Source organism: Oncorhynchus mykiss, chromosome 9 (assembly GCF_013265735.2).
Source record: "Oncorhynchus mykiss isolate Arlee chromosome 9, USDA_OmykA_1.1, whole genome shotgun sequence".
Classification (NCBI taxonomy): Eukaryota; Metazoa; Chordata; class Actinopteri; order Salmoniformes; family Salmonidae; genus Oncorhynchus; species Oncorhynchus mykiss.
Window position 1 is genome coordinate 52328851 of NC_048573.1, and position 27044 is coordinate 52355894.

The 27044-nt window shown below is 41.5% G+C and overlaps 1 protein-coding gene across 6 annotated transcripts; it reads right to left on the bottom strand.

Annotated features, from left to right (window-relative positions):
* Positions 1-269: 269 nt before the first annotated feature.
* LOC110532346 (E3 ubiquitin-protein ligase TRIM33) lies at positions 270-26780 on the bottom strand. Of its 6 annotated transcripts, none has more exons than XM_021616166.2 (21): positions 26165-26780; positions 21720-21838; positions 21450-21597; positions 20905-21037; positions 20559-20675; positions 19031-19145; positions 18222-18368; positions 17904-18021; positions 17109-17416; positions 16580-16765; positions 16258-16314; positions 15858-16067; positions 11740-11881; positions 10637-10700; positions 10244-10406; positions 4731-5143; positions 4404-4527; positions 3896-3970; positions 3365-3517; positions 1582-1632; positions 270-1012 (listed from the first exon to the last, which is right to left on the bottom strand). In XM_021616166.2, the coding sequence occupies exons 1-21, from the start codon at positions 26721-26723 to the stop codon at positions 788-790; spliced, it is 3627 nt and encodes a 1208-aa protein (XP_021471841.1). In that variant the 5' UTR covers positions 26724-26780; the 3' UTR covers positions 270-787. The 6 variants fall into 6 exon arrangements, with proteins under 6 accessions (XP_021471841.1, XP_021471839.1, XP_021471840.1 ...); XM_021616164.2 differs by having other exon boundaries at positions 17097-17416; positions 26165-26779; XM_021616165.2 differs by having other exon boundaries at positions 17097-17413; positions 26165-26778.
* Positions 26781-27044: the final 264 nt, after the last annotated feature.

Sequence of the window (27044 nt, forward strand, 5' to 3'; positions counted from 1 at the left end):
AGTCCATTTGGGTAACTAACTTCATTTGAAAACCTGCACCATATTATCTCGACTTGCACATTTTTCAAATTCATTAACCATTGTGACTCAAGTCTGAGTCCTTGATTGTAAAACCCATTGCCAACCTGGTATTAATTTAAAACCTTTTATCCTATATTGAGATTACAAATCTCTCTCAAAAGAGACCTGATTATATAATGAAAAAAGATCACAGAAACATGTTCAATCTGTTTTTTCTCAGAGCCTGAAATTAAGTTGTCTTGCAACATTGACAGTAAATATTTGAACATATTTTATTTATTGGTGAAAGACCAAACAATCCACTGGTTTTTCCTCATTTGGTTTTTCTTATTTACAGCCGGTAAAATATTTCAAACACAATACAAATACTTGTTAGGTAATTCATGTCAAACGTTATAGTACATTAAGATTAATAGTGGAAATGGGAGTTTGGGATATTTTATAAAGCATGTTTCACAATTATTATCATAAATGATAATAGAAAAAAAAAACTACTGCAAACAAAACATACTTTCAAATCTGTACAAGCATTTTCTTGAACATCCATAAATTCCCACAAAAGAAATGAAGGCGTGGAACTTCCAATATGTCTTTAAAAAGTCCAGTTTGCCAGATACAGACTAATTTAATTTCTATTTTACAATAAGTAAAAGAGGCAAAAATGAAAAACTTGTAAATGTGTACAATAGGTCTTGCATTTCAGATGAGGAAGACAAAATCCTTTCACTTCTCTTGACCTTTTCTTTTCCTTTTTTAACACTGATTCTCACTTGATGTGAAGCATCTTTTCATCTGTTTTTAACCGCTTGCGTTTAGGCTGCACAAACTCATCTTCTGAGTCTTCTGTGAGATCTGCCTCCTCTCCCTCTCCAACTGGGGCCTCAGGCTCCTCTGGTGCCTCAGGGAAACTTTCGTCTGGGTATAGCTCCAGCAGCCTCTCTTCAAAGTACAAACTCACGGCTTTCCCTGCCTGCGCCACCTCTGAGTCCGCCTGCCAGGTGGGAAGGAGGGGGAGAGTATGAGGAAGGTGGGGTGTGAGGGCACCATTTAACAGGAGGGATGAATGGGTAAGGAATGGGAGGGGAGGAGATGGAGCACACTAGAGTGGGTTAAAGGTCCAACACAGCTGTTTTTTTTCTCAATATTAAATCATTTCTGTGTAACAATTAAGTACCTTGGTGTGATTTTTTTAATCTCCAATTAAAATGGTAAAAAATAAACAATTAGCTTCCTAGCAAAGAGCAATTTCTCAAGCAAGAATTTAGCTTGGACTCTGTAGGAGTGGTCTGAGTTTGGAAAACTAGCTGTTATTGGCAGAGGTTTGGAACTCTTATTGGTCTAAACAAATTTACTTAAACTCCATCCCATCAAAACAGGCTGAAATTTTAGGCAATCTTTTCAAACAGCTCTTATACTTCAAAAAGGCATTATCATCATTTTCACAATATTATTCTAACCTCAGTGTGGAAATGCAAATAAAACACAGAAAACACACATTTTTAACAGTGGCAGGGTGGGCAGCCTAACCTTTCCCCTCCATGTGTATTAGAAACAGCTTACCTGCACATTACTCTGTTTCTCCTCATCATATACCTGGATTATTCGAGACATCTAAAAAAAGGGGTGATAACAGTACAATAAAGACAAAAAGCAGAAGGGGGGGGGGGGGGGGGGATTTCACAGCAGACAGGTTATAGGTAACAACCATGTGTACTGTCACTACCCTTGGTCTTTTGGGCCTAAGTAAAATACACCCCTTATTGAACTGGTGTCCAAATGTGGTGTCTCTCATCGTCATTCCTCCATAAACTTTTGTTTCACTTACTGTCTAACTTATGGAGGATGCCGTTGCAGACCTTGCTTAAATCTTGGCATTCAATTTCCCAACAAGTCTAGTGTCTTTACCTATGGTCTGTCTAGTCTTTACCTGGCTGCTTCTGCCTGTTGAATTCTGAACAGCAGCCATGGCCTTGCTGTGGGTCCTGGCGTATTCCTGGGAAAGACGTCTTTCAATTTCTGCTAAATTGGCTAGTAACTTGACACTGACAGTCCCATCACTGATACCTAGTAAGTGTCTCTTCAAATCTTACGTTTGCATATATGACCCATTGTGCTGGACCGTTGACTAAGTCAACTGCAACCAATAGAAAACCTTTTAACGTTACCTCCACAACTCAGTCCCTCATTGATTCTCTCAATACAAGGCAGTATATAGGTCCCCTCTTTTCCATTTCAAATCACTATTGAAAATCGAAATCACAAAATTCCTTAAATCTTTTTTCCCCTACACATATCACTTGAAAACATGTCCAGAGAGATTAAATTAAGAAAGTAAACATTGACACCATATCAAAAAGGTCCAATGCAATGAAGAGCCCACACACGGGACAAATTTTGCATTCGAAAAGTCAAAGTATTTGTGTTAGTATCTACTGAAAATATACACGTTAAAAGGAAAATTCCACCCTCAAATGATCTTCTGCAAAACGCAGCATCATATGACACAAAATACACCATACAGGCTGTATTTCTGTATTTTTTCAGTTATACATCTTGAAAACGTGATTGCTGACATGTATTTCTGTATTTTTACAGTTATACATCTTGAAAACGTGATTGCTGACATGTATTTCTGTATTTTTACAGTTATACATCTTGAAAATGTGATTGCTGACATGCAAAACATTGTGACTAACTACATCAACAATGGACTAATGAAACAAATACTAAGAGATAGCTTGCACAAGATATTAAAGGAAAACTCCACCCAAAAACAATCAAGTCAAAGACAAACAATCAATCATTGATAGAAACGGTTAGCTATAATGAATACAGACAAAACGGAATGTATTAGCATTTTAAAGGTAATCTCTGCAAGAAAGCGGCAAGTTATTTAGAATGACAAAAATGTCTAATATATTGTAACAATAATAGTTCAATGCTTTATAGATTCACTTGTTTTGTCAACTCATAAGTAAAAAAAAAATCAAGGAGTCTTATAGCAGGCTCTCTAACTGCTTACAAAATAACTGACCAGGAAGACATTAAATTAGAGGCCATGAAAATATTCCGGTTGGATAATCGGCACATAGGCAAATTATTTTTGCAACACCACAGTCACAACAAACAGCCCAGTGTGAGTACCCAATAACTGCATCCGGTCATCCAACATTAATCCCTGCGGGTGCCCAAGCTCATGCAAAATGGTGTGATAAGGATATCAACCTTCTGCATAGTGCATTTCCACTGCCCGCATACAGTAATAATGTGCATGTGTTCTCCTGCATCCATTCAACTATCACTCAGCCCCATCTCATCATGCATGGAAGTCATGCCCACTCACCTCGTTGTATTTGGCACAGTTGCTGAAGACCAGGCGCACGTCCGAGACAAACTCTATGGGGCTCTGGTAGTGCTGGACGTGCTTCAATTGTAGCTTCTGTTTCACCAGGGTCAAGTCCATGGGCTTCTTGATGATTTTGTAGTAATTAGGGATCTGGTGAGAAGGGAACACCATGGTTAGAGAGCCATATTAGATCATTAATTTATTATACAGAACATTATGGTTATAGCCACAATGCTGAAGTAAAGTGGTGCTGTGGGTATAGGGAAGTATCCATAAACCAACCAATCAAATGTATTTATAAATACAATATATTAAAAAATAAATAATAATCAGCAGTTGATACTACATGCTTTTACAGAGATCTGGCCAAGACCCCAAAGAAAGCAATGGCAGAATCAAGAGCACAGTGCCCAGGAAAAAGTCCCAAGAAAGAAGAAACCTAGATAGGATGTACTCTAGAGTACATGTGGCCATCCAGGTCAGATAGAATACAGGTGGCATTGCCTTTCACAAGCTTGTGATACTTACAGAGGGAGGGACAGGCTCCTGGAACCCCTCGCTGAGCTCATGGCAGAAAACGTTCAGCAGGAGACGCTCACACCTCTGCAGAGAGAGAGGGAGACAGACAAAGAAATAGAGCAAGAGAGAGGGTAGAGGGGCAGTTATGCAGGAGAACATTACACAACTGCTTAACATTCCTCAGCTAGGAGAGAGAGAGAGAAAGAAAGAGAGACAGAGATGAGGAATGTGTCCCTCTGGCTGAACACAGCAAATTAAGATGAAATGAGTAGCGCATCAAGATTAATAAATACAAGTTCTCCGTAATTCACAGACTCCTTACTAAGAGACGTGTACTAAATGAATTCATACTGATTTACTCCTCAAATGTGAGGGCATCTAAAGTCAACTGAAATTCACTGAAAAGTAGTAGGGAAATGCAGTGGCAGGAGAAACTACTAATGCTATGGGAAAGTCCTTTCAACTGTAAGCAGGGAAAGCCATAATCTAGGTATTACAGATGGATGGTTCCACTGACCCTCTGGTCCTCAGGACTCAGGCCCTGCTCACTGGTGTCTTTCTCGCCACGAGGCTCGTCGTCAGGCTCGTACTCCATCTCCGGGCTGGCCAGGCTCCGGCAGAACGTGCACATCCACTCTCCACTGAGGGGGGAAACAGATAAAATATGACACAACAACCCAGATATATAGGCATATACATATACAGATAGCCGATGTGTGGCAAGCTATCAGCATTCAATGTTAAAGGGCCTATCTTTTGAAATATTCATGAAAATCATTCTTATTCTGACACTTAGTTAAAGCCAGCCTGTGTGTACACATGTAGTGTTAGATCAGTGGCTCACCTCGGGGAGCACTTCAAGGTGGGGATGTGACAGGTGATGTGGAAGACTTTGGGGCAGCGGTCACAGCAAAGCAGCTCTCCCCCGTTGTTGCACACGGCGCACCAGTCCTCGTTGGGGTCATCATCCTTCCCTCCCGCCCCGCTCTGGTTGGTCCCCATTGCAGTGCGTGGAGTTCGCAGGGTAGCAGGCCCGGCTCCCTTGCTGTTGGTCAGCGGGGCGTCTGAGGCCTTAGTGGATGGGCTGGTGCTAGGGGCTTTGCTAGGCCCGTTGGCCCCGCTGCAGGCCTCCTGATCCTGGGGCTCAGTTTTGACGTGCTCCCCTAACTTCTTGAGGGCGTCCTGGACAGAGGAGGCGGAAGCCACGGAGCCCAGCACGGGGAGAGGGGGAGTCCGGCTGATCTCTGGACTACTCATCTGTGGGACATATACACACACGTTAAAAAAAGCTGAATGCTTTCAAGTGGGTTAAGTACATTGATAATTCTGGTGTAGCACCAAGAAGTGAGGCCGAAACTTCCCTAAAAATGTTAACCTCTCACCACTACCAATAACAGGAGAGGATATAATTTTTTTGGGAGGGGTATGGTCTTTGTGCCTTTAACTCACTCATCCTTATTCATGATTATCTGTAATCATGGTAGCCTCCACATTAAATGTAGACGTGTTCGGAAACATCTATTCTTATCTACAATACATGTGACTCCAAAATGACAATACATTATTCACCATTCAGTTCCTACTGGGTAAAGCATAATCTGAAACAACCAAAACAAACTGCAAATGCATCCAACACGTTTGTCATAAGCTTGACATAGTCATGGTGTGCAAGGAATACTTTTGACTACTTTAATACACAGTGGGCCGGTTTCACAGACAGGGCTTAGATTAAGCCAAGAGTAGGCCTTAATGTGTACTAGTTAAACTAGGACATTTAAGTAGCTTTCGTGAACATGGCTTAAATTTGGCTTAGTTAGTCGGAGACTACGGAGTTCTTGATGGAGTAAGGTAAGTAAGCCTAAATGAGAACACCTGGGTTAAGCTTGACTAGGTTCAGTAAGAGTACATGCTGTTGGTCTAATGGTGCTCATAAAAACCCAGAATGGAATAGAAAACACCATTACTGGTGTTAATCTTGAGACAAAAACAATGACAGAGGCAAAAACTATTTGTTCAAAAAAACTTTAGCGAGTATGAAAAAACACTACTAAAACAAATGTTGTCAAACCATGCAGTTATTGAAAGTAAAAACCATACTACTGCTACTAAGCAAAATAAAAAGAGTGGTTGGGCTGCAATTTGCAGTGAATTCAATGCAAATGAAAATGTAACCAAAAGAAGAGTACAACAACTTCAGGTGAGATATCTTCATTATTATCAGTATTCCACATTTCTCATATTCATATTTTTGTGACATCACTTATATTGAATGATATCTGCCTTTATATAACCTTACACTGGCTTTAAAAAGAGAGAATGCAGAGATCAGAAGAGAGCAATATACTACTGGTGGTGGACCTGTAGAGCACCAGCAACCTCGATGGTATACCAGACGATTACCATTTGGACAGTTCAGATGAAGAACTGAGCTCAAATGGTACATATACCAAAGAAAGTAAATTGGTTACTTCCTTTGGTAAATATATTCCATTGTCTGTGTCAATCTTTACTCTTCTTTCATTCTAAGGACCATATGAGTTTATTTGTGCTTCTAACGGTGTTCTTTTTCCAGAGGAAAGGAATGTGAACATGTTAGAAGAGCCAGTGCACAGTGAGTGTGTACCCTCCACATCTGCTATAGCATCTGCTGTAGAGAAGATGCTGCCACCATCTTTCAGCAGAGATTAAAAAAGATGACCATGCATGAAAAGTTAGCCAGAGAATTTCATGAGCATAAAATTAAATACCTGAAGGAAGAACATGAAGTGAAATTGAGAATTCTACAGGTTGAATTGGATATGAAGTTGGAAGATAGAGGTATGAGCCCAAAAAATATACAGTAATGAGACAATTGTGATTATCAGTCATGGTGAACACAATATGGTATGTAAAAATACATGTTTTGTCATTTGGATATTCATAAGTGTGAGTATTTAATCACCACAAACTACATTTAAAACTGGCCTTGGTTTAGTCACTCATTTAATTATGCTGCATTGCACCATTTTAATTTTGTACAGAGCAAACATTACCAAAGCAAAAATAAGCCAAAATGAATACATTGCATATTTAAATGCATATTATATAGTTGAAGTGCTGCAATGTGAAAGCTTGCAGCATCTTCTTGGCTGGAAACAGAGTGTACTGCGTAAAGACTGGAATCTAGTGATGCACCGATATCCAATATTTTTCTTGCAAAAAAAAAAACCTGATACCGATAACCGATATTTACAATTTTAGCGGCCTTTCAAGCATTTTAGTACAGTTAAATAGTTAACACAAACACACATAGCGGTTAAAGGCACACAGGGCGGTGCACAATCGGCCCAGCGTCGTCTGGGTTTGGACAGGGTAGGAAGTCATTGTAAATAAGAATTTGTTCTTAACGGCTTTGCCTAGTTAAATAAAGGTTACACACACACACACACACACACCAAAAAGTTATTTTGTTGGCATTTACGTATGTCCCCATGACCAATAAAATATAATCAAAACCTATTTATTTCACTTGCTGTGCTTTTTCGTTGTTCATTTGTTCAGTCATTTCATTCTCAACCAGGATTTCTATAGAATGCCATTTGGGCCTCCCTGTGTCAAAAAATACACTATTTAACACTATTTGATGTGTCAAATACGCTTGTTGACCAATCAGGACCTGAATATGACTGCACGTCACATTAAAATTTTAAAACGCTCATCATTTTTTACGTAGTTATTACACATAGATTACACTATCACTCGTATTTCATGTCACAATGATTCATCAATACGTTGCTATGACGCTGGTAAAGTTGTCTCGCGCACCTACAGTGCTGGTCCTAAAAAGAAAAGCTAGCTAGCTTGTGGATGCAACCAATGTTCTTCCCCAAAAACATAGCTCCTGAAACAGATTGGCGTTTTGCTATAGGTGTCATCATCTAAAATAACCCTAATTTAGAAGACAGTTCTTACTTGATTAATAGTGGTTGGACCCATCTATGTGAAGATAGCCACAATAGTGGACTTTGCGGTTAGCATTCAAAATGAAAGTATGGCATAATTCTACTATTTGTATTCATTTGCATCACTGTCAATGACATACTTTTATTTATTTTGAAGACAAACCGCAAATTCCACTATTGTGCCTAATCCATAACCCAGTTCGGTAAAGACCTCACTAGCCAAATGAAGCCAGCTGGCTGCTTATAACGTTAGTTTTGGGCAACAGGGATAAGCAGCTGTCTAGCTATTTATTTTGATGAACTGAAGTTCAATTTCAATAGGCAAACAACAAGTGGATACCTACCTAATACTTACTCACACGGATTCCCAAATCATTGCTAAGAATAATGAAAATTACTGCAGTTTCTACAGGTTATTGTTTTCAGGCTTGTTGTATTGGCGCTAGCTACCCCAGAAGTTGCGGTCAAACAAATTATGCTTTATTACCAACGCGGTATTGCAAACACATCGTTCGTGGCCGGTGTTTGCAGACTTTTTTGTACAGCTTTGACACGCAAAGACCCAAACGGCGTTCCATAGTATGTTTGTCGTGAAGCTAATAGCAGTGATGCTATTACTGTGTAACTCCGGTAGGGCAACATCTGAAAAATAGCGCACTTAGTAATGTGTATCGGTGCTCAACCAGTCGGCGAAAGCCAACATCACCCACAACAGAGAACGGTTGATTGTCAAGGGCAATGAATTCCATTATCTTGGCTTTAATGGATTTCAACTGAGTTGTCTCGCTGAAATTGTGTTACTCTTTCAAATGACTGCTTGACTTGTTGACTGCTCGATCCACACAGCAGACATTGTGGGCTAATTTAGGAATGCTGTGTTGCACGTATAGCGCAAAATTTGACATGCCGTCATTACGTCATGTACCTACGTTATATAGGTATGCACGTCAGCTTTGACATCGGTTTTGCACATTGGCGTTAAACTAGACATTGGCATTTGTAGCGAATTTCATCCGATTCCAATGTGTTCACCAATATATCGTGCATCCTTACTGGAATCAATTTTTCCATTCTCCAAACATACGCTCGACCATCCCTCTCGTGCGGATATGAGCTCTGTTGTATCTTTGCTGCTCAGCTGTTGTGGGATTTATGTATGGAGTGAATAAAAAGTTACTCTGACCTATCCACTGTCACAAGTAGTAGTCCACTATGTTGTCCTCTCTGAAACTGAGCACATAATGAAGAGTTGAAAAAAATCCTTGAATCGTGAGTTGCACCCTTCCAACGGGTAACAATGTTTGGAAAATCTAAATTAAGAGTGCCTACACCTTGAACATTGATGGAAAACCAGTTCCTACGGTTCCTGTAGACTCCTCAGCATCAGGAAATGATGGACACTTGATGGGAACATGACATCCATCTATACAGCCAATCACTCCTGGAAAGTGCCCATATTCATAGAATTGCACTTTATCGTTGGGCTTGGCCAGCGGCATCAGGAAACTTGATGTAAAGACTCCTCAGTTCACAAATGGCCCTGCATACTTTGTGAACTATTTTACACACAGTTGCATCACTGGCACCACACAAATCACCAGTTTCACGATGAAAGATTACAAAAACCTCAAAGTTATCATAACTTGGAGAGAATTGGGTAAAGACCTTCCTCTTTGAGACAGAGAGGAAAGTCTAGGCTCAAGCAAAGATGAATCTCCAATGCATTTTTTTTGTACATATGAAAGCGGTCTCGAAAAGCTATTTCATCAAAGTCATTTAATGGATTACTCCTATCCACACTATACTCATCTGGCTGGCCTCTGGAGTGCATGTTGGTCTTCATTTAGATATTCGAAATAGTCCATCCTCCCTCACAAACAGTACTAAGCAGAAGTTAAACCTGCCTCTTTGAAGGATTAATTTAAGCTACAATTTAGTCCTAGAGTACCTCTAATCCTCCCTCTTGCAATTGGCTTTGTTTAATCCAGAACAAGCTAAATCTATGACTATTTTAAGATAACGCAAAGCGACTTGCACAGACTTAAGACAGCTCAAACAGTCATTTTAGTCTGGGACTAGGTTTAAGCCTCGTCTGTGAAACCAGTCCAGTAAGTGAATTTGGCCAAATACTTGTGACTTCTTCAAATGGGGGCACTAGATACATAAAGTGCTTTCATTTCTAAACAGTAAAACAGATATGTAAGAAAATAGCCAGGTGACATTCCTTACTGTCACCTCATATGAAACATTTGATCTCAAATCCAAAATGCTGGACTATAGAGCCACATTTAGCTTCATTGTCCAAATAAATAGAGGAGAGCATACATAGCCTCAGGTACATAGATACCTGCTAGATTAAGATCAAGGTACTGACAGGCTAGGAGGTGAAAAAGCTGGGCAGTTAGAGATGTGTTACCATGCACGCGCTCCTCCCTCCATCCTTCACTCGTTCCGTTTTGATGTTGGAGGTGGTGGTTCCTGAAAAGCCACAGTCCTTCTCAATTCCGGGCTCCTGCTTGACTTTGACCTGCTGTTCCATTGGGGCGCTCGCTGGCACTGGCCTCCCCGCAGAGCCACAGCTGAGGACACAAATGTACATACACACACACAGTCAAGACCTCCATTACAGTCATCCATATACTTTTACATGTATACCAGTGAGATGAGGACTCATTGTTTAGGAGTGACTATGGTACAATATCTGCATTGCTACTTTCTGTCCATCCTATGGATGTTCCACAGCTTTATGCAATAGTGTCATTTCAACTTTGAGCAGAGTTCTAGTATTAAACTTGTGTATCATCATTACCTGCCCCTGCTTCCTGTGCTGGAAGTACTGGATGGCCGCACGGGCGTGTGGGAGTTTGATAAGCCTGTGGGTGGGAGATAGACAGAGAGCAAGGAAGAAAGGAAGAAGCAGTAATTAGGATTGAATATTTTCCTGAAAATCCTTCCTGAGAAAATTGCAACCATACCGGTATTCCTGTTCAAACTGGAAATGCTAATTAAAGCAAATAATACCAGCAGATAAAAAAATTGGACATGATTATAACACTGTAAATGGAGAAATATGGATCTAACGGTTTCTTGTTGTATTTGCCACAATTTAATCAACTCAAAGTTCTGTCAAAGTCACCATGCTATTTTGTTGATTTAGGCCTACAATATTATGAGGTTATTAGCCAACAGCCTGGTGAAAATTACATTCATTTTAGCTTACCTTTGACTGAAAGATGTCAGCCAGCTTGTTGGCACTTTTCTCTCCCCTTGCACCTGGCTATCAGGGGAATTTCAGAAGGTTGCGGCTGTTTTAACTTAATGATAACCCGCTTATTGTGGAGACTGTCACAGGGAACCTTATCCAATTCCAGCTAAACAAACATAAGCAAATAGGCCTAGTAGTGGAGATTCAGCAGCACCATAGTAGCAGAGATTTGTGAATGTGGAGATTGCCTTCAGTAACTGCGTTGAGACATCGCATGAAGCCTACAGATGATAGTTGCTCAAGTGATGTTTTCTATTGGAGACTTTACATCAAGTAGGCTTAATATGGTAGGCTGCTAGCGTTGTGATGACTAGTCTAATGTATGAATGAAGCCAGAGAGTTGATATGTCCGGTTCATGCAGCTATTCGCACATGCATATTTTGTATTTTTGCTTTAGTGCGGCATAAAAATGTTTATATTATTAGTCCACAGGACCGTTCAATATATTTCTTGGGAAACGGAAAGGGGTATGGGTCAGGAAGTCCAGGGACACCGCTACTCAACTCTAGCAGTAATATAGAAGTCATGAGATACAAACGATTATCTTCGTAAAACGTGACAGTGATATGAGCATTTGTTTTTGACAAATGATTTAAAATCATAGATGGGATTGAAGCTGTGTGCGTGTGTTGTAGTCCTCCAGTACCTGAGGAGCCAGGTGAGTGTGTGGAGAGTCCCGGGGAGGGGTTCATGTCCACGGGGGGCCACAAGCCCAGCTGAGGGTATGTGCTGGCTGAGATCCAGCGACTCAGGAGGGCGTCCAGACTGCTGGAGCCTGCGTCTTCCAGCTGATGGCGCCAAAACATCCAACCACAGGAAAATAACACAGAATTAGTGGTCATTTTCAGCTCACCTTGGGAACATTGCTGATGAAGATCCCCATGTACAATGCCTAGTGAAAGCCTAAACACCCTTTGCACAGTTGTCACATTTGGCTCGCTTAAATTAAAATTTAACAATGGATTTAAAAATCTGGATTTTCCCCAACGGATCTACACAAACTAGTCCACACTTCAAAATTAAAAATGATATACATTCTTGGAAATAAAAACAAAGACTTATTGATAGCATTAGGTCTCCACACCCGAGTCAATAATTTTGCCAGCAATTACTGCTGTAAATCATTTTGAATACAGTTCCACCAACTTTCCACAACTCTTGGGGCAACATCTATACATTGCTCAAAATTGCTCAAGCTCAGTCAAGTTAGTTGAGGATCACTGGTGGACAGCAATATTCAGGTATTGACTGATTTTCATGCAGATTTAAGTCCGGGCTAAGATTACACCACTCAGAAACACTGAACACCTTGTGGAAAGCCATTATGGTGCACATTTGACCAATGACCTAATTTGCACCCTGAAAAATACATCTCTATCACAGTGTAAGGTCTTCAGAAGACTAAGGCATGTTTTCCACAATGTTTTTACCTGGGCTTTGCCCCTTTAACAAAACTCCCCAGTCCCTGCCGGTGACAAGCATGCCCATATTAACATGATGATGCCACCACAATTCATGAAATATATGAAAGGTTCACTCTGATTTCAGATTTGCCGCAAACATAAAGTTATGCATTTATTTTAAAAAGTAAATTTGTTTGCCATATTCTCTTACAGTATTCCTTAATGTCCTTTTTGCAAACCAGAAGGATGATTTGGAAAATATTTTTTATGAATGCAATGTTGATCCATCCACAGATTTCCCTCAGCTCAGACAATGAAGTCTGTGGCTGTTTTAAACCCTTAGAGTCGATGTACACCCCTACGTGGGAATCTAATTAGCTTAAGCTAGAGATATGCTTTTTTTTGCATGGGCTGCAACTCAATCCACTGCACACGCAGATGTTGCCCATCCACATCTGCGGTGAAAAGTGGCAGAGCTAGATCGGTGTCAGTCAGACCATGACACATTCCGAAAATTGTCTTCTCGCAAAGACATCGGTAGCATCCAAATGGTTTGACCTCTCTATGGAAAGATAAGACTCTGACAAACACTGTGTTACTCTCCATTTTGCTCTACGACCCCCACAAGCGTCACGGGACTCGTCTGAAGTCGGTACATCCGATCTGCCAACTTCTGTCTGTAGCGTCTGAACCGTTCAGGCTACACACTAATATGACCCCTCTATGGAAAGGTCAGTCTCTCAGGTACATGTTGGTTGTTTTACTCTAGGACGCCCACAAGCCTCACAAGACTAATCTGAAGAAAGCTGGGTACCAGTTTTTTTTTTAATGAATGGAAGTATATATGGAGATAGAACACATTGAATAACAGCTTCTATGGGCTAATAGCAGTAACGCCAAATTCAATGTTACATCAAATAAATAATAACTTAAGGGATCCTAAAACTCAAAATCAAATAGCTAAATGACCCTTGGTATGACCATCTTAAAAAAATTCTAAATGTTAACTTAATAGTTCCCATTCTCTCCTTTACCGCAGTTATGAAGGAAGGTCAGATCCTCTCAGCAACCAGGTGACATGATACACCACCAATAGCTTAATTACTATACTCAAAAGGGTATTCAGTGTATTGGAATGATTTCGTAACCTTCCCTTGATCTGTACCTGTCTACAAATTAATCTCTGACAAGTTTTTAAAGCACTTTGGTGGCTTTGACGTTTTTTACATTTACTATACATCTGAGGATTGTTAAAGACAGAATAAGTTATTCAAAAATTATGAAAACCATATACTTTTGCACACAGACGGACCCAATTAAAGTAATTGTGTGATTTTCTTACTGAAAAAAAAAACTTGCTCCTGAAATATTTTAGATGTGCAACAGAGGAGTGTGTATACCTATGCAATCAAGATATCCCCCCCCCCCCAAAAAAAAATAATGTTATTTTACATTGGTTGTGTAGATCATTGGGGGGGTGAAATCCCAATTCAAAAAAGGTTTTGATTTTCATTTACAGGAGCAAAATGTGACAACAGTGCAAAGGGTGTGTAGACTTTCACTAGGCACCACATTACAGTTCACCGGAGTTGAGCCATGTTCGAATTCCGCTCCCTACCCCCTTCCCCTAGCTCCTTCACTGAGCAACAACAGGAAATGACCAGATAGGTATAAAGCAATATGGCAGAAGTTACATTGAATATTAATCATACGGAAAGTATTCAGGCCCTTTTCCACATTGTTACCTTACAGCCTTATTCTAAAATGGTTTTCAATCTACACACAATACCCATAATGACAAAGCGAAAACAGATTTTAAAAACATAAATACCTTATTTACATAAGTATTCAGCCCCTTTGCTATGAGACGCAAAATTGAGCTCAGGTGCATCCTGTTCCCATTAATCACCCTTGAGATGTTTCTACAACTTGATTGGAGTCCACCTGTGGTAAATTCAATTGATTGGACATGATTTGGAAAGGCACACCTGTCTATATAAGGTCCCACTGTTGACAGTGCATGTCAGAGCAAAAACCAAGCCATGAGGTCGAAGGAATTGTCTGTAGAGCTCTGAGACAGGATTGAGTCGAGGCACAGATCTGGGGAAGGGTATCAAAAAATGTCTGCAGCATTGAAGGTCCCCAAGAACACAGGGACCTCCATAATTCTTAAATGGAAGAAGTTTGGAACTTCCTAGAGCTCTTCCTAGAGCAATCCGGGGAGAAGGGCCTTGGTCAGGGAGGTGACCAAGAACCCATTGGTCACTGACAGAGCTCCAGAGTTCCTGGATGGGAGAACCTTCCAGAAGGACAACCATCTCTGCAGCACTCCACCAATCAGCCATTTATGGTCGAATGGCCAGACAGACGCCACTCCTCAGTAAAAGGCACGACAGCTCGCTTGGGAGTTGGCCAAAAGGCACCTAAAGAACTCTCAGACCATGAAAAACAAGACTCTCTGATTAAACCAAAATGTAACTCTTCGGCCTGGATGACAAGAGTCATGTCTGGAGGAAACCTGGCACCATCCCTATGGTGAAGCTTAGTGGTGGCAGCATCATACTGTGGGGATGTTTTTCAGAGGCAGGGACTGGGCGACTAGTCAGGATCGAGGGTAAGATGAACAGAGCAAAGTACAGAGAGATCCTTGATGAAAACCTGCTCCAGAGCGCCCAGGACCTCAGACTGGGGGCGAAGGTTCACCTTCCAACCGGACAACGACCGTAAGCACATAGCCAAGACAATGCAGGAGAGGCTTCAGGACAAATCTCTGAATGTCTTTGAATGGCCCTGACTTGAACCTGATCGAACATCTCTGGAGAGACCTGAAAATAGTTGTGCAGCAATGCTCTCCATTCAACTTGACAGAGCTTGAGAGGATCTGCAGAGAAGAATGTGAAAAACTCCCCAAATTCAGGTGTGCCAAGCTTGTAGCGTCATACCCAAGAAGACGAGGCTGTAATTGCTGCCTAAGGTGCTTCCACAAAGCACTGAGTAAAGGGCCTGAATACTTATGTAAATGTAATATTTCCGTTTTCATTTTATTTTGATAAATTTGCAAACATTTATAAAAACCTGTTTTTGCTTTGGTGTTATGGGTTATTATGTGTGGATTGATTACGGAAAAAAACTATTTAATCAATTTTAGAATAAGGCTGTAACGTAACAAAATGTGGAAAAAGTCAAGGGGCCTGAATACTTTCCAAATGCACTGTATTAATCATGCCTATCCAATGAACCCCAGATCTACAAAAAAGCAAAGAGGTGGGGGCCAGTAGAAAATGAGTGGGATGAGAATGGAAGCAGGTATGGTTATATATGGAGGTACGTGACATGTGCCTGCTCCCTGAGCGCTGTGTACCTGAATGGGAGGGATGTCTGGTAGGCAGGGCAGGTTCTCTGGGTTGGTGACAGAGGGTATGAGCTCAATGGCGCCCACTATGGGGCTGGCGGGGCCACGGTGGGCATGGGCACTAGCCATGCTGGCACTGGTGGGACTGGTGGGGTTGGCAGCGCTCACGTTGTGGAGAGAGGCCACTGGGAAGGGTCCAGCATGACCTGGGTTAGAATGCTACAGGGAAAGCGAGATGGAGGGAGGTCAAAAACTACAGATTTACAACAGCCTTAACTATTCATTATTGTTCAATTCTACCAGGTCTACGACGTGCTGAAAGGTCATTTTGGGAAGCATAATCACTAATCATGCCCATGCAACACAAAACACAACTACTATTTAAGTACAAGTAGAAAAAGTGCCAAACCCCTGTTAGATGTAACAAACGAAACCTGTGGTGGCTCATCTCAGAATCTATAGTCAGCTAAACACAAAAAGGTACCCATACATACACACTCAGTGAAAATTCTACTACAAAATGTCAACAGTATCGCCAATCAGTCATACCGGTTTCTGCATAAAACATATATTGTTTACTGTATATGTTACTGTTCTTATTATTATAAGGATGTTGTCTTTCTGATCAATTTCCCTTTTGGGGTTGTAATAAAGTATATATACACCGCAACTCAATTCATCACAACTTTTTTTATCCCCTCAGGGATATAATGTGAGTGGTGTAGTCTGACCTGTCTCTGCAGCTGGGGCTGCATCATGGGGGGGTACTGCTGGCCATTGGGCATGCGTGGCTGGGCGCTGGGGCTGGGCATGCGGCCCTGTCCCGGGGCCAGGCGCATGTGGTGGGGGGGGTACATGAGGGGACCGCCGTTCATGGGGCCCCTCTGCTGGGCCTGCATGCTGATGAGGCGCGGGGGCTGGGGAGTGACAGTTAAACTTTTACATAAAAATTACATTATAATGAACTAAATCATTAGAGCAACAGATAATACTCAGTACTACTATAGTTCTACTATGTTATGCCTGTATAAATCTTTTCTGTAAATAAAAAAGATTTAACCTGGCTTGACAAATGTACTCTATCGATCAGTGACGTAATGATAACAAAATAAACACTGATCACAATTTGCGGTGAGTAAATGAATACACCCTATATCCACAATAGGTGGGTAAACAGTGTTTACATACATTTACCCTTCACTACACCACTGCTATCAATGGGAACAACGGTACCCCCCAACAGTCTACCTGTTGCTGTACCATCGGAGGTCCACCCTGCCTAGGGTGCTGCTGGGACATTTGGGAAGCAATACGCATCTGCTCCTGGATCCTCTGTTGGTGCTGCTGTTGTTGCTGGTGTGGTTGTTGGTGCTGCTGCTGCTGCTGTTGCTGTTGTTTCTGCTGGGCGAAGGCTTGCTGCTGCATGTGCTGCAGCCGGAGCTGAGCCAGGTTGATCTGCCCTGGGTGTTTTCCGTGGCCTGGGTGGCCATGGCCCGGGGAGATGGGCCCCACCATAATGTTGGGAGGGTGCTGAGCCTGGGGCATCTTCTCAATCACCAGGTTCCCTACAGTGGGAGGGGGAGAGAGGGGAGGCTAAGAGTAAGTGACTGAGTGTATGAAGATACCCCTAGACCAGGGCTGTCAAATTTATTTAACCCTGGGGGCCACATTAGGTCCGGAGGGCCAAACAAAAAATGTGTTATATTTTCTCACTATCAACATTTGAGGGGAAAAAGTATTCTATCCATAGTTAAAAATAAATAAATAATAATATATATATTTTTTTTAATTCGATGCAGTCTAGCTTTCATTTGGGTGATTATTAGGGAGCTGGACACAGTCAGGAAACTATGAATGTACGTCCATTATCATTACTACACAGATTCCATTTGGTTTTAGTAATTTTCATAAAGTAGATCGAGGTTGCCCCCCTCCCACATCTACCTTTCTATTAAATGTTTTACACTGTACCATCACTGACCAGAAACAGATGTCCTTGCATGTATAGTAGTAAACCCCCAAAACCCCATCACAGTCAAAGGGGGGTCCTCTCACCTAGGTTGACCACATTCTTAGCCCAGAATGTGGGGTCACAGAAGAAGCGAACAGAACCATTAGCTTGAGGCACTGGTTCCAGTCCAGCCTTCAGAACCTTGCGCAGCTGGTAGATGATCTGAAGAATGAAGATATTGGGATGTCATTTGTTTGCAGATACTATATAGACAATATACTATATACAGAGGATCGATTTTGGATAGGGCAACTGTCATAGCTTCCGCATATTATAGTGCACCCATTAGCCTTTCGTCATGGAGAATATGTCATGGCGTGAGCTTTTCCCTGAGTGTGTGTGTGTTTATCTGTACTCCGTACCAGCCTCTTGCTGTAAAGCAGGGCGGTGCTGCTGCCGCTGTTAATGGCAGAGTGGGTAAAGTTGAGCACGTGGAGGATCTGCCTGGCCAGGTTGGCGATGTCTGTCTGCTGGGAAAACAGCTTCATGCTCCTCTCCTTAGTCACACTCTGGAGGACCAAGGGACAAACAGTAGGGAGAAACGTTACATTTTAGTCATTTAGCAGACGCTTTTATCCAGAGCAACTTACAGGAGCAATTTTCAGGGATTCGAACCAGCGACATTCCGGTTACTGGCCTAAAACTCAAAACTGCTAGGCTACCTGCAGCCCACTGGGCTACCTGCCATTACAAACAGGCCTATGTGATTACTACGTAATTAGGGTAAACCATAACCCCTTTGTTATTCAGTTAAAACAGTATCCAAATAACCTCACAGAATAAACTTCCCATCATCTGGCAATGTAGGAACAAGATTAAGTTCATAGTGATTCATTAGTATTCATGTTTCTCAATATATAGGCTTAGATACAGTTCATTAGTATTATATAGTGATGAAAACACTGATGGAGCATTTCCCGAGACCTAGCCCTGGATTAAACATCTCCAGATTAATGACATTCTGTGTATAATGCTCTCAGGCCCATTTTCCTAGAGCCAGATTATGTAGATTATGCCTAGTCCTGGACTAGGCATAATCTGCATAATCTGGCTCTAGGAAAATGGGCCTGAGAGCATAAATAGTTATACACAGAATGTAATTTTTTTCAATTCTAAGGGTCTGAAGATAAGTTTAAATGCATTCCTTGCATAGGTTCCATTATCGCCTTACCTCAAGTTGCTGCAGTAAACACTTGCCCTTCTTGTTGATTTCATTGATAAGAGTAAACACAGCTATCTTGATCTCATGCTCCACCTTCCTATGGGTCTCAGTAACTTCCTTTAGCCTGGATGGAAACAGACACAGACACTCAAACTGGAAACACACTAATAAACACTAAAATAGCACTTTTAGTAAATGCTGTGCAACTATCAGCATGCGTTTACTGTGAACACTGTAGCTGTACCCACTTTAAGTTACAGTTTTAACAGTGGCCAATTAGGCTACTGTGGCTATTTGATCATAATGTAGGCCTACCAGAGTGGCCTACCATCAACAACAATGGAGAAAAATGCTTCCTATAACATTTGAACAAGGAAATAGCTGTTCTATCATTCAGCCTACAGTAGCAACCAATGTGTGGTGTTCAATGTAGGCCTACATTCCATGAGACTTTAAAAAAAAAAACATGCAAGGCTTGACATTACCCTGTTTATCCGCTTGTCTTTCAGACAAGGTGACAGAAAATCTTGTTGTGTTTGACGCAAGAAACCACTATACAAAGTAAAATCAATTATTATTGCCATACCATTAATACAAAGGATTAGACCAATTTTTACTACCGTCTGCCTATTGGCTACTGCCTGCCTCAAAATACAACACTGCCCCTTTAAGAAGAAAAAAAAGAAAAATGACTCGCTTTTCAAAGCACACGTTTCGTGCTCTTGTAGGAAGCAAAAACTTCCCTATTGCTGACCACAAATTCTCTATCTGGGCTAATAACTCACTAACTAGCAAAGGATATGAACAAAATGTGCACACGTGGCTACATGCAGCTCTCGCTTTAATCTCAAAAGAAGCGCATCTACTCATGACCGCTCATGCTGTAAACACAGTTCAGTGCAACGTAAAATGACACATATCCATATATGGTAATAGTCTATTTGCATATAGGCCTACTGCAGCTCTGATTGGTTATTCCACACTGGTCTGTGTAGAGTACGGGTTGAGCCGTGCATGTTACTGCAATAGAATACTACTCAGATGCGTTCTGCCTACAACAAAATCTCTTTCATAGTTAGTTTAGGTATGTTGCATTGAAAGTGGATAGTATTGCATTGATTCAATCACATTCACACATCCCCTGTAAAGTATTGCATTGATTCATTCACATTCACACATCCACAGTAAAGGGAAACTAACAGGGAAAACTCTAGAAAGTTAAGTGAAGTTCAATCTCATGCTTTTCTCCGTGGGCTGGCAGTCCCGAGGGAACTGCGCGGCAGTCTCGGGGCTACTACGCGCCCGCGCACAGCTTAAAGGGAACATTGGGAGGGGAAATTTTCCTCAAATCATTAACAAACCTGTATGAAATCGCTGTAGGGTGAAGTGGCCCCTAGCATTTTTCCCACTCTGGTTAAGATTAGGATTGGGGGACAGGAAGCTGGTTCTAGATTTCTCCCTAGGGGAAAGTTCACCCTGCAGCTATGAAGTAGCATAGCAAGACACTTTCACAGAAGAGATGGGAATGATGCTGTACCTGCTTGTCACGTGAGCGTGAGAGTAGTGGACATAGGTCTTTTTCTCCTGCAATTTGGCCATGTGTGTCTCAATGAAGCCTTTCTGGTTCTGGAAGGCCTCCTCCAGAAATTGGTACCTGAGAGAGGAGAAACTTTGTTCAGCACAGAACACTTGGGCTTAGATCACTGGACTAGATAGATGCTGCTTTTCTCATTGTGCCCAATCCTCATTGGAGATATGTGAATGTAACACAAAACCAGATGCATTACCATCCACCACCACCATCACCGACTAGAATCCACTACAGATTTAGATTTCCTATTCTAAAGATCAATCCTGTGCTGTCTATGCACTGCATGTACTACCTGTGCTCCTTGTGCTCCAGAAGTTGGCAGTCCCGACAGGTGAGTGTGTCACAGGTTTCACAAAAGAGTTTCAGGGGCTCCTGTTTGTGGACGGGACAGAACACAGGTCTCTGACCCGACGCACTTACAGACTCTACAGAGACAAACAAACGAAAGAATGACATTTTCTGATTGGGTAGAAAAAAAGTGAAAGTATGAGAAAGAAAGAATAGAAGAGAGATACATAAATTAATACTTCAGAAAAGTCTGATATAATCACAATATATAGTACTGCATGCCAGCTTTACTGAGACCCAGCAGGGCCAATCTACTATTGGAACACGCTGACTGATTCTGCAGCATGGTTGCCACGGCAACAGCAAATCAGCTATGAAGTTAGGAGGCCTGGTGAAACTACACCGTGCTATGAGACACCAATTGCCTACACCAGAGCCTTCTACTTGCAAATAGAAAGCGCTGGCCTACACATCCAACTATGTCAAATTTTCAATTGATAATCCAGAGTACACATTACATATTGTGTTTAGGTTTGTAGGACAGTTTACCCTCAGAGACGTCCTCTTTCTTGCGGATCTTGTGGTCCTTGGTGATTTTGACCCTCTGGTGAGCCTCGATGCAGGTCTTGCACAACCACTCTCCACATTCTGCACAGAAGCCTATGGTATCTGCGTTGTCCTCACAACTGGTGCACATCTGAATGAGACAAAACACATGACCCCACTTACACACATACTTAGGCTAGGCTACATCCTGATAAAATGGGAGCTTGTATTTATCAACCATCCACTTGAATATAACTGGATTGCGTGGTATACCTGTGCAGATTTTTCATCTGAAGTGTTGGAGGCCTCGGTAGTGTCCTTGACAAAGTAGTTGTCAATGATGTCGCTCTGTTTGCAGTCTTGACAACAAACTATGCACCGCATCACATTCACTAGAGTAGACAGAGGAAAGATACAAGAGAGAAGCACTGGTTAGGCCTATAGACATTTACAAAGAAAACATTTTAAATCAGCAACCCAGAAAAAAAACTGCATTTACTCACTAATTGTTTTCATACAGAGGTCAGAGGCTATTCAAAAGAGACGGATGCAAATCATCAAACACATTAGGCATCACAAACATAACATTTTTTAATGATAATTTGTCCCGCCACATTTTAATTTTATTTTACAAGTCAGTTAAGAACAAATTATTTCAATGATGGCCTAGGAGCAGTGGGTTAACTGCCTTGTTTGGGGCAGAACGACAGATTTTTACCTTGGCAGATTCTGGGATTCGATCTTGCAACCTTTCGGTTACAAGTCCAACACTAGGCTACCTGCCGCCCCTAAGAACACATGTTCTCAGCTTGTCACAAACACAAACATTTTTGATGATTGTATCTAAAAATCTGAACTGTATGGTTTCTGGGTAGCCTTCTTTGAGAAATATCAGCCATGTCAGTTTTTTGCCATTTACAATTGGTTGGTACTTAAACTTAGTAATAATAAAGATGTTACAATTGAATTGGTAAGTACCATATGAATAGCGGAATACATTATAGGGCCTAGGTGCTACACATTGGTGGTGGATGAGGCAGTTTCCCATTGAGGGTTGGGAAAAGAGTAATATAAATCCATTAAATTATTATTATTTATTCTGATTCACCCCAAATGTCCTATTATTTTCAACATTTCTGAATAATGAGGTTGCTATGCTCATGCAGGAAATGTAAATCAGTGAGCTATATCATAAGAGAGCAATGATATGCATGATGAAACTACATAACCCTAAATGTTGAATACATAATCCTTAACTACCCCACACTTAACTCCCCTCAACTCCCTTAAACCCATCAATTAAATCCCCCTGTACATCATTGGATGCAGCACAAACCGGTTTGAGCCAGTCTTTACCGGCTCAGGCTGCACACAGCCGGTTTGTGTAATCCCCAGCTGCAGGGGGCTCTGAGTGATTGGCTGAGTGCAGCTGGAGGGTTTGTGAGACCACACCAACAAGGCTGATCTGATCTGCCACTGCAGCTGTGACACCTTCAACTGAGGCAAGTCAGGGTGCATGCGCACAAACAGTATCCAAATGCATAATCTATTTCATGGTCGGTACTGTTACATTATACCATTTATATGACCTAAATAACAGGTGAAGCAGAATTTCATGCATGAATGTCTGAAATTGTAACATAGCTATCAGACCTTTTTAGCAGCCTACATGTGTATGACACTGACAATTGTGTACCATTAGTCCATGTTTGTTTATTCAATGGTTAGGCCCTCCAGCAACAGTTAGGCCTACTGATCTACATGAAATTTAAACTACAAATGATCAAACCTTTATTTAACTAGGCAAGTAAGTTAAGAACAAATTGTATTATTTTACAATGACAGCCTACCCCGGGCCAAACCCTTCCCTAACCAGGACGACGCTGGGCCAATTGTGCACCGCCCTATGAGACTCCTGATCAAGGCCAGTTGTGATAAAGCCTGGGATCAAACCAGGGTCTGTAGTGATGCCTCTAGCACTGAGATGCAGTGCCTTAGACCGCTGCGCCACTCGGGAGTCTTACTATTAATGCCACATTCACATAAGCAAATAACCCCAAATATAATGCAATGTTGTATGATTGGCCTAACACTTAAATTTGTAAATAAACAACATATAGCTTCAAAACATGTTTAAAACCATGATATTGATTTCATGAACTGTAATTCCTTGCATCCATAGTTCAACCATTGAATTCGAGTTTCCCCCCAACGCAATCCCTCAGCTGTAAATAGGCTATACCAAACCAAGTGGCGATTTTGTTATTTTTGTAGACTTGGCACACAAGGAAATTTGAGATGGCATTAAACAGTTAGACCCAAGTCTACTGCTCTTATTTAGGCTTCTGTATTTATGTTTTACATTGAAATCATCTGATCTTAGCCATGTTGATAAGACAAAGTGGGTCATAATAATTTAAAAATAAAAAAAGAACAGTACTTGGGTAGTTCAGACCCCAGTGGCCAAAATGCCATCGAATAGACAAGGCATAGTCTGGTCCCATATCGGTTTTTGTGAATAGCCAACCACTATGGAAATTGTCAATTCCAAAAGTTTGCTATGTCAACGACCATAGGGGTTGGCTGCAATACTCACAAACAGATCTAGGAGGACCAGACTAGTCTAGGTGTAGGCAGAAGTGTCATAATGGCATCTTCCAGAATGCAATGGGGGCTGACAAGCAGAAAGGGTAGTGTTCCTGGGCCATTATCAAGTGTAGCGTAATGGATGGAGTCAGACATGTTCATCCCATGGCCGTACGACATGTCCACCAATAAAAAGATGAAAACTAGAAGGCCACAATTAAAATGGGAAACATTTTACCTAGATTTAATGGCAGAAATAATGCTGGAATTATGTGTTCTTGGTTGCCCATGATCTTAACCTAGGCCTTAATAACTTGTCTGTAAATGAGTTCTGAATGTCAATAGTTAGCCTATGGTTAATGTATCAAGAACAGGTTTACTAGAATTGACCATTGATAGAGTAAAAGTAAATAGCAATCCACATTTTTGCCAAATGAGAAATGGGCCTAGGCCTAATCATTACATCAAGCTGGGAAAAGTTGGTTGGTTGATTTCTTTGGACATAACTGGCTATATGAATCAATCTGATTTGGAAAAAAATCTGCTAAATGATTTGAATTAGTATAGCTGGAAAACATTATTTCTTCCCAGCAAACAACCAAGAGTACCATATTTCATCAGTCATTTAATTTGTCAATGGCGTTATAGGCCTATATCTTTGAGGTCCAATCGCACGTGGATGTCCTCAAACATTATTTGGCCTAGTCCACAAGGATCAATGCACCAATATCAACTACACAGACCCGTAGCCGGCTAGGTTATTTGGTTGCCATAGTGGTGGACTCACAGAGCCCCTCAGGCTTGAACATCTGAGAAAACAAGCTCTTTTCCAAGTCCACCAATTTTCCATAATGTTTACTCCTGGAAACCTTGCTAACAAAAACAAAACAAAATGTGTGTTCTGTCTGAAGACATGCACACACCTATGACAATCATGTCACCCGGTCATAAAGCCACACCATAACAGAATTTTGGGGGCTTACCAAATATGAATGTGGCTTGTCTTTATGTGAGCATTGTAGTTCTGGTGTAATTGTCATGCAAGTATAATGCTCGGTGGATGGACAAATTTCCCACCTTGAGGAAGGATGGAGAAACTGAATTTTGGGTCTTAGGCCAAGGTTCTTTACAGATAAGACAAATTGAAAATAAGTATACTGTGTTGCACATGTGACATTCAATATGAATACTCTTCTGGCATAGACCTATCAGGCCCAGGGGCTGTTGATTATTCAGTATTCTATGTTGCATTACCATAACGAGCTATGTTAGGCCCAAAGTGAATCATTATTGTAATGAGTCACAGTGTAAGTAATATAGATCTATTGCCATATGACGTTTGGTAATTAGTGGAAAACAATATTATCATGAAACTTTCCATCAAGTCGATTTATTTGCATATCATTATGCTTGCTGACCATTTGGCTGCTGCCTGGTACTCAATGCTTATACACAATTGCCGGCACACATCTATAGCCACTTCAATCAAACAGGCTACACTCACCTTAGCCCAATATTGGACTAAATGAGCCTAACGTTACTCCTTAGTCCAAGGACTTTGCATGTTCTGTTTAAAGGGCGATTTTTCTCTGGAAGCCAAAACAGACAAATACTAAATATTAACGTGCATCGACTCTAAATTTCAGTACGATTCTAGGAACATAACATTTTCTATTTTCATATATAAAAAAAATATTTTCACAAATGCAAAATACACACTTACTGTACACGGTTTTAACAGTTGCAGCCGACAGTATTTTTCAGTGACAACCCGTTTGTGGCATCCGTCTTCCGTTTACACACAGGTGTTCGGAGACGCTAGCTAATTAGCACAGGTAGTCAGTCCACTCTGTCTTCCGTAAACAAGCGCTGTAACAGGAAATATGGCCGTGTGGGAACCCTAACCTTGTAAAAATGTGTAAGGTGTGTATAAATGTAACTTTTTATTATTAATCGACGATATGGAAGATGAAGTCCTTGTGCTTTCAAACCCGTACTGCAAGTGATGTGTGTTAATGTTCAGACCGATCGTGGCGGCTCTTAACAAACCCCCCCCTACAGAAGACGCCTTCGTCCAATGACTAACTGTTAATGTGATGGAACTGAGAGTCATGATCAAGGGCTACACTCACCTATGTGGGTGTCTGGCTGTCCGTTCGGCCCGGGCACCTGTACCGTAACTTGTCGCTCTGGCTGGGGGATACATTTCAAGCAAAATGAGTGAAGACACGGTAATAGTTTGGGTTCACAGTCACGGGTCTGGAGACTTTGTTTACACACAGCGCACGTATCCATAAGGTTTATTGGGGTGACGGGGTTGGCTGGTGGAACCGTCGGCGGTGGGGACATTTCGGTTGTGAATGTTGGTGAGGTTCCAGCAATGTCCCCAGCACCCGAGGACTCAGTTGTACCCCCATTGGTGTTCCCAACTGGGCTACTGCTTGTGCTGCCTGCCCCCCCTGCGCCCGCGCTGTTGCTGCTTGCGTCCCCTCCTCCACCAACGTTAGCGGGTGTAGGCATCTGAGAAACATTCTCTTGGGATAGTAAATCATCTCCTTCTTTCGAATCGGGCTCTATGACAATCACCGAATTCACATCTTTCAATTCGGGGTCCTCGCTATCCTCTCCCCGTGGTTCTGAATTTAATTTGGAAGCGCTCTCCATATCCTCTTCGCCTTTGTTGTCCGCCATCTTCCTTCCTCTTTGAACCGGAGAGGCTACAGACACACGCCTGGTGCCCAAATTGATGACGCAGCCGAGAGTCGAGTGTGGAGACGAATGGATTCGGTTCAGTCAGTCGTGCTGATAAGCCCTTACCAGCTAGTTTATGCTGGCAACAACAGCAGCACGGCGCAAGTTACAACTTGTTAAAGGAAGTGATGTTTATTTCGATGGGCGAGGGAGAAATATCTTGTAGTAAAAAAAATATTTAATAACTTGTAGTATTGGTCACCATCTTAAATTTGTTCCATCCCACTTGATTTTATTTCTAGTATGATAGCAGCGATACAT

What these genes read in the sequence shown, in the direction of transcription:
- LOC110532346 (XM_021616164.2), bottom strand. Translation starts at nt 26,723, where the DNA reads ATGGCGGACAACAAAGGCGAAGAGGATATGGAGAGCGCTTCCAAATTA. An exon ending in AGGAGCCTGTCCCTCCCTCT is followed by an intron (nt 3,518 to 3,895) that starts GTAAGTATCACA and finishes CCTTCTCACCAG; the next exon opens with ATCCCTAATTACTACAAAAT. An exon ending in AGAAACAGAGTAATGTGCAG is followed by an intron (nt 1,013 to 1,581) that starts GTAAGCTGTTTC and finishes CCCACCTGGCAG; the next exon opens with GCGGACTCAGAGGTGGCGCA.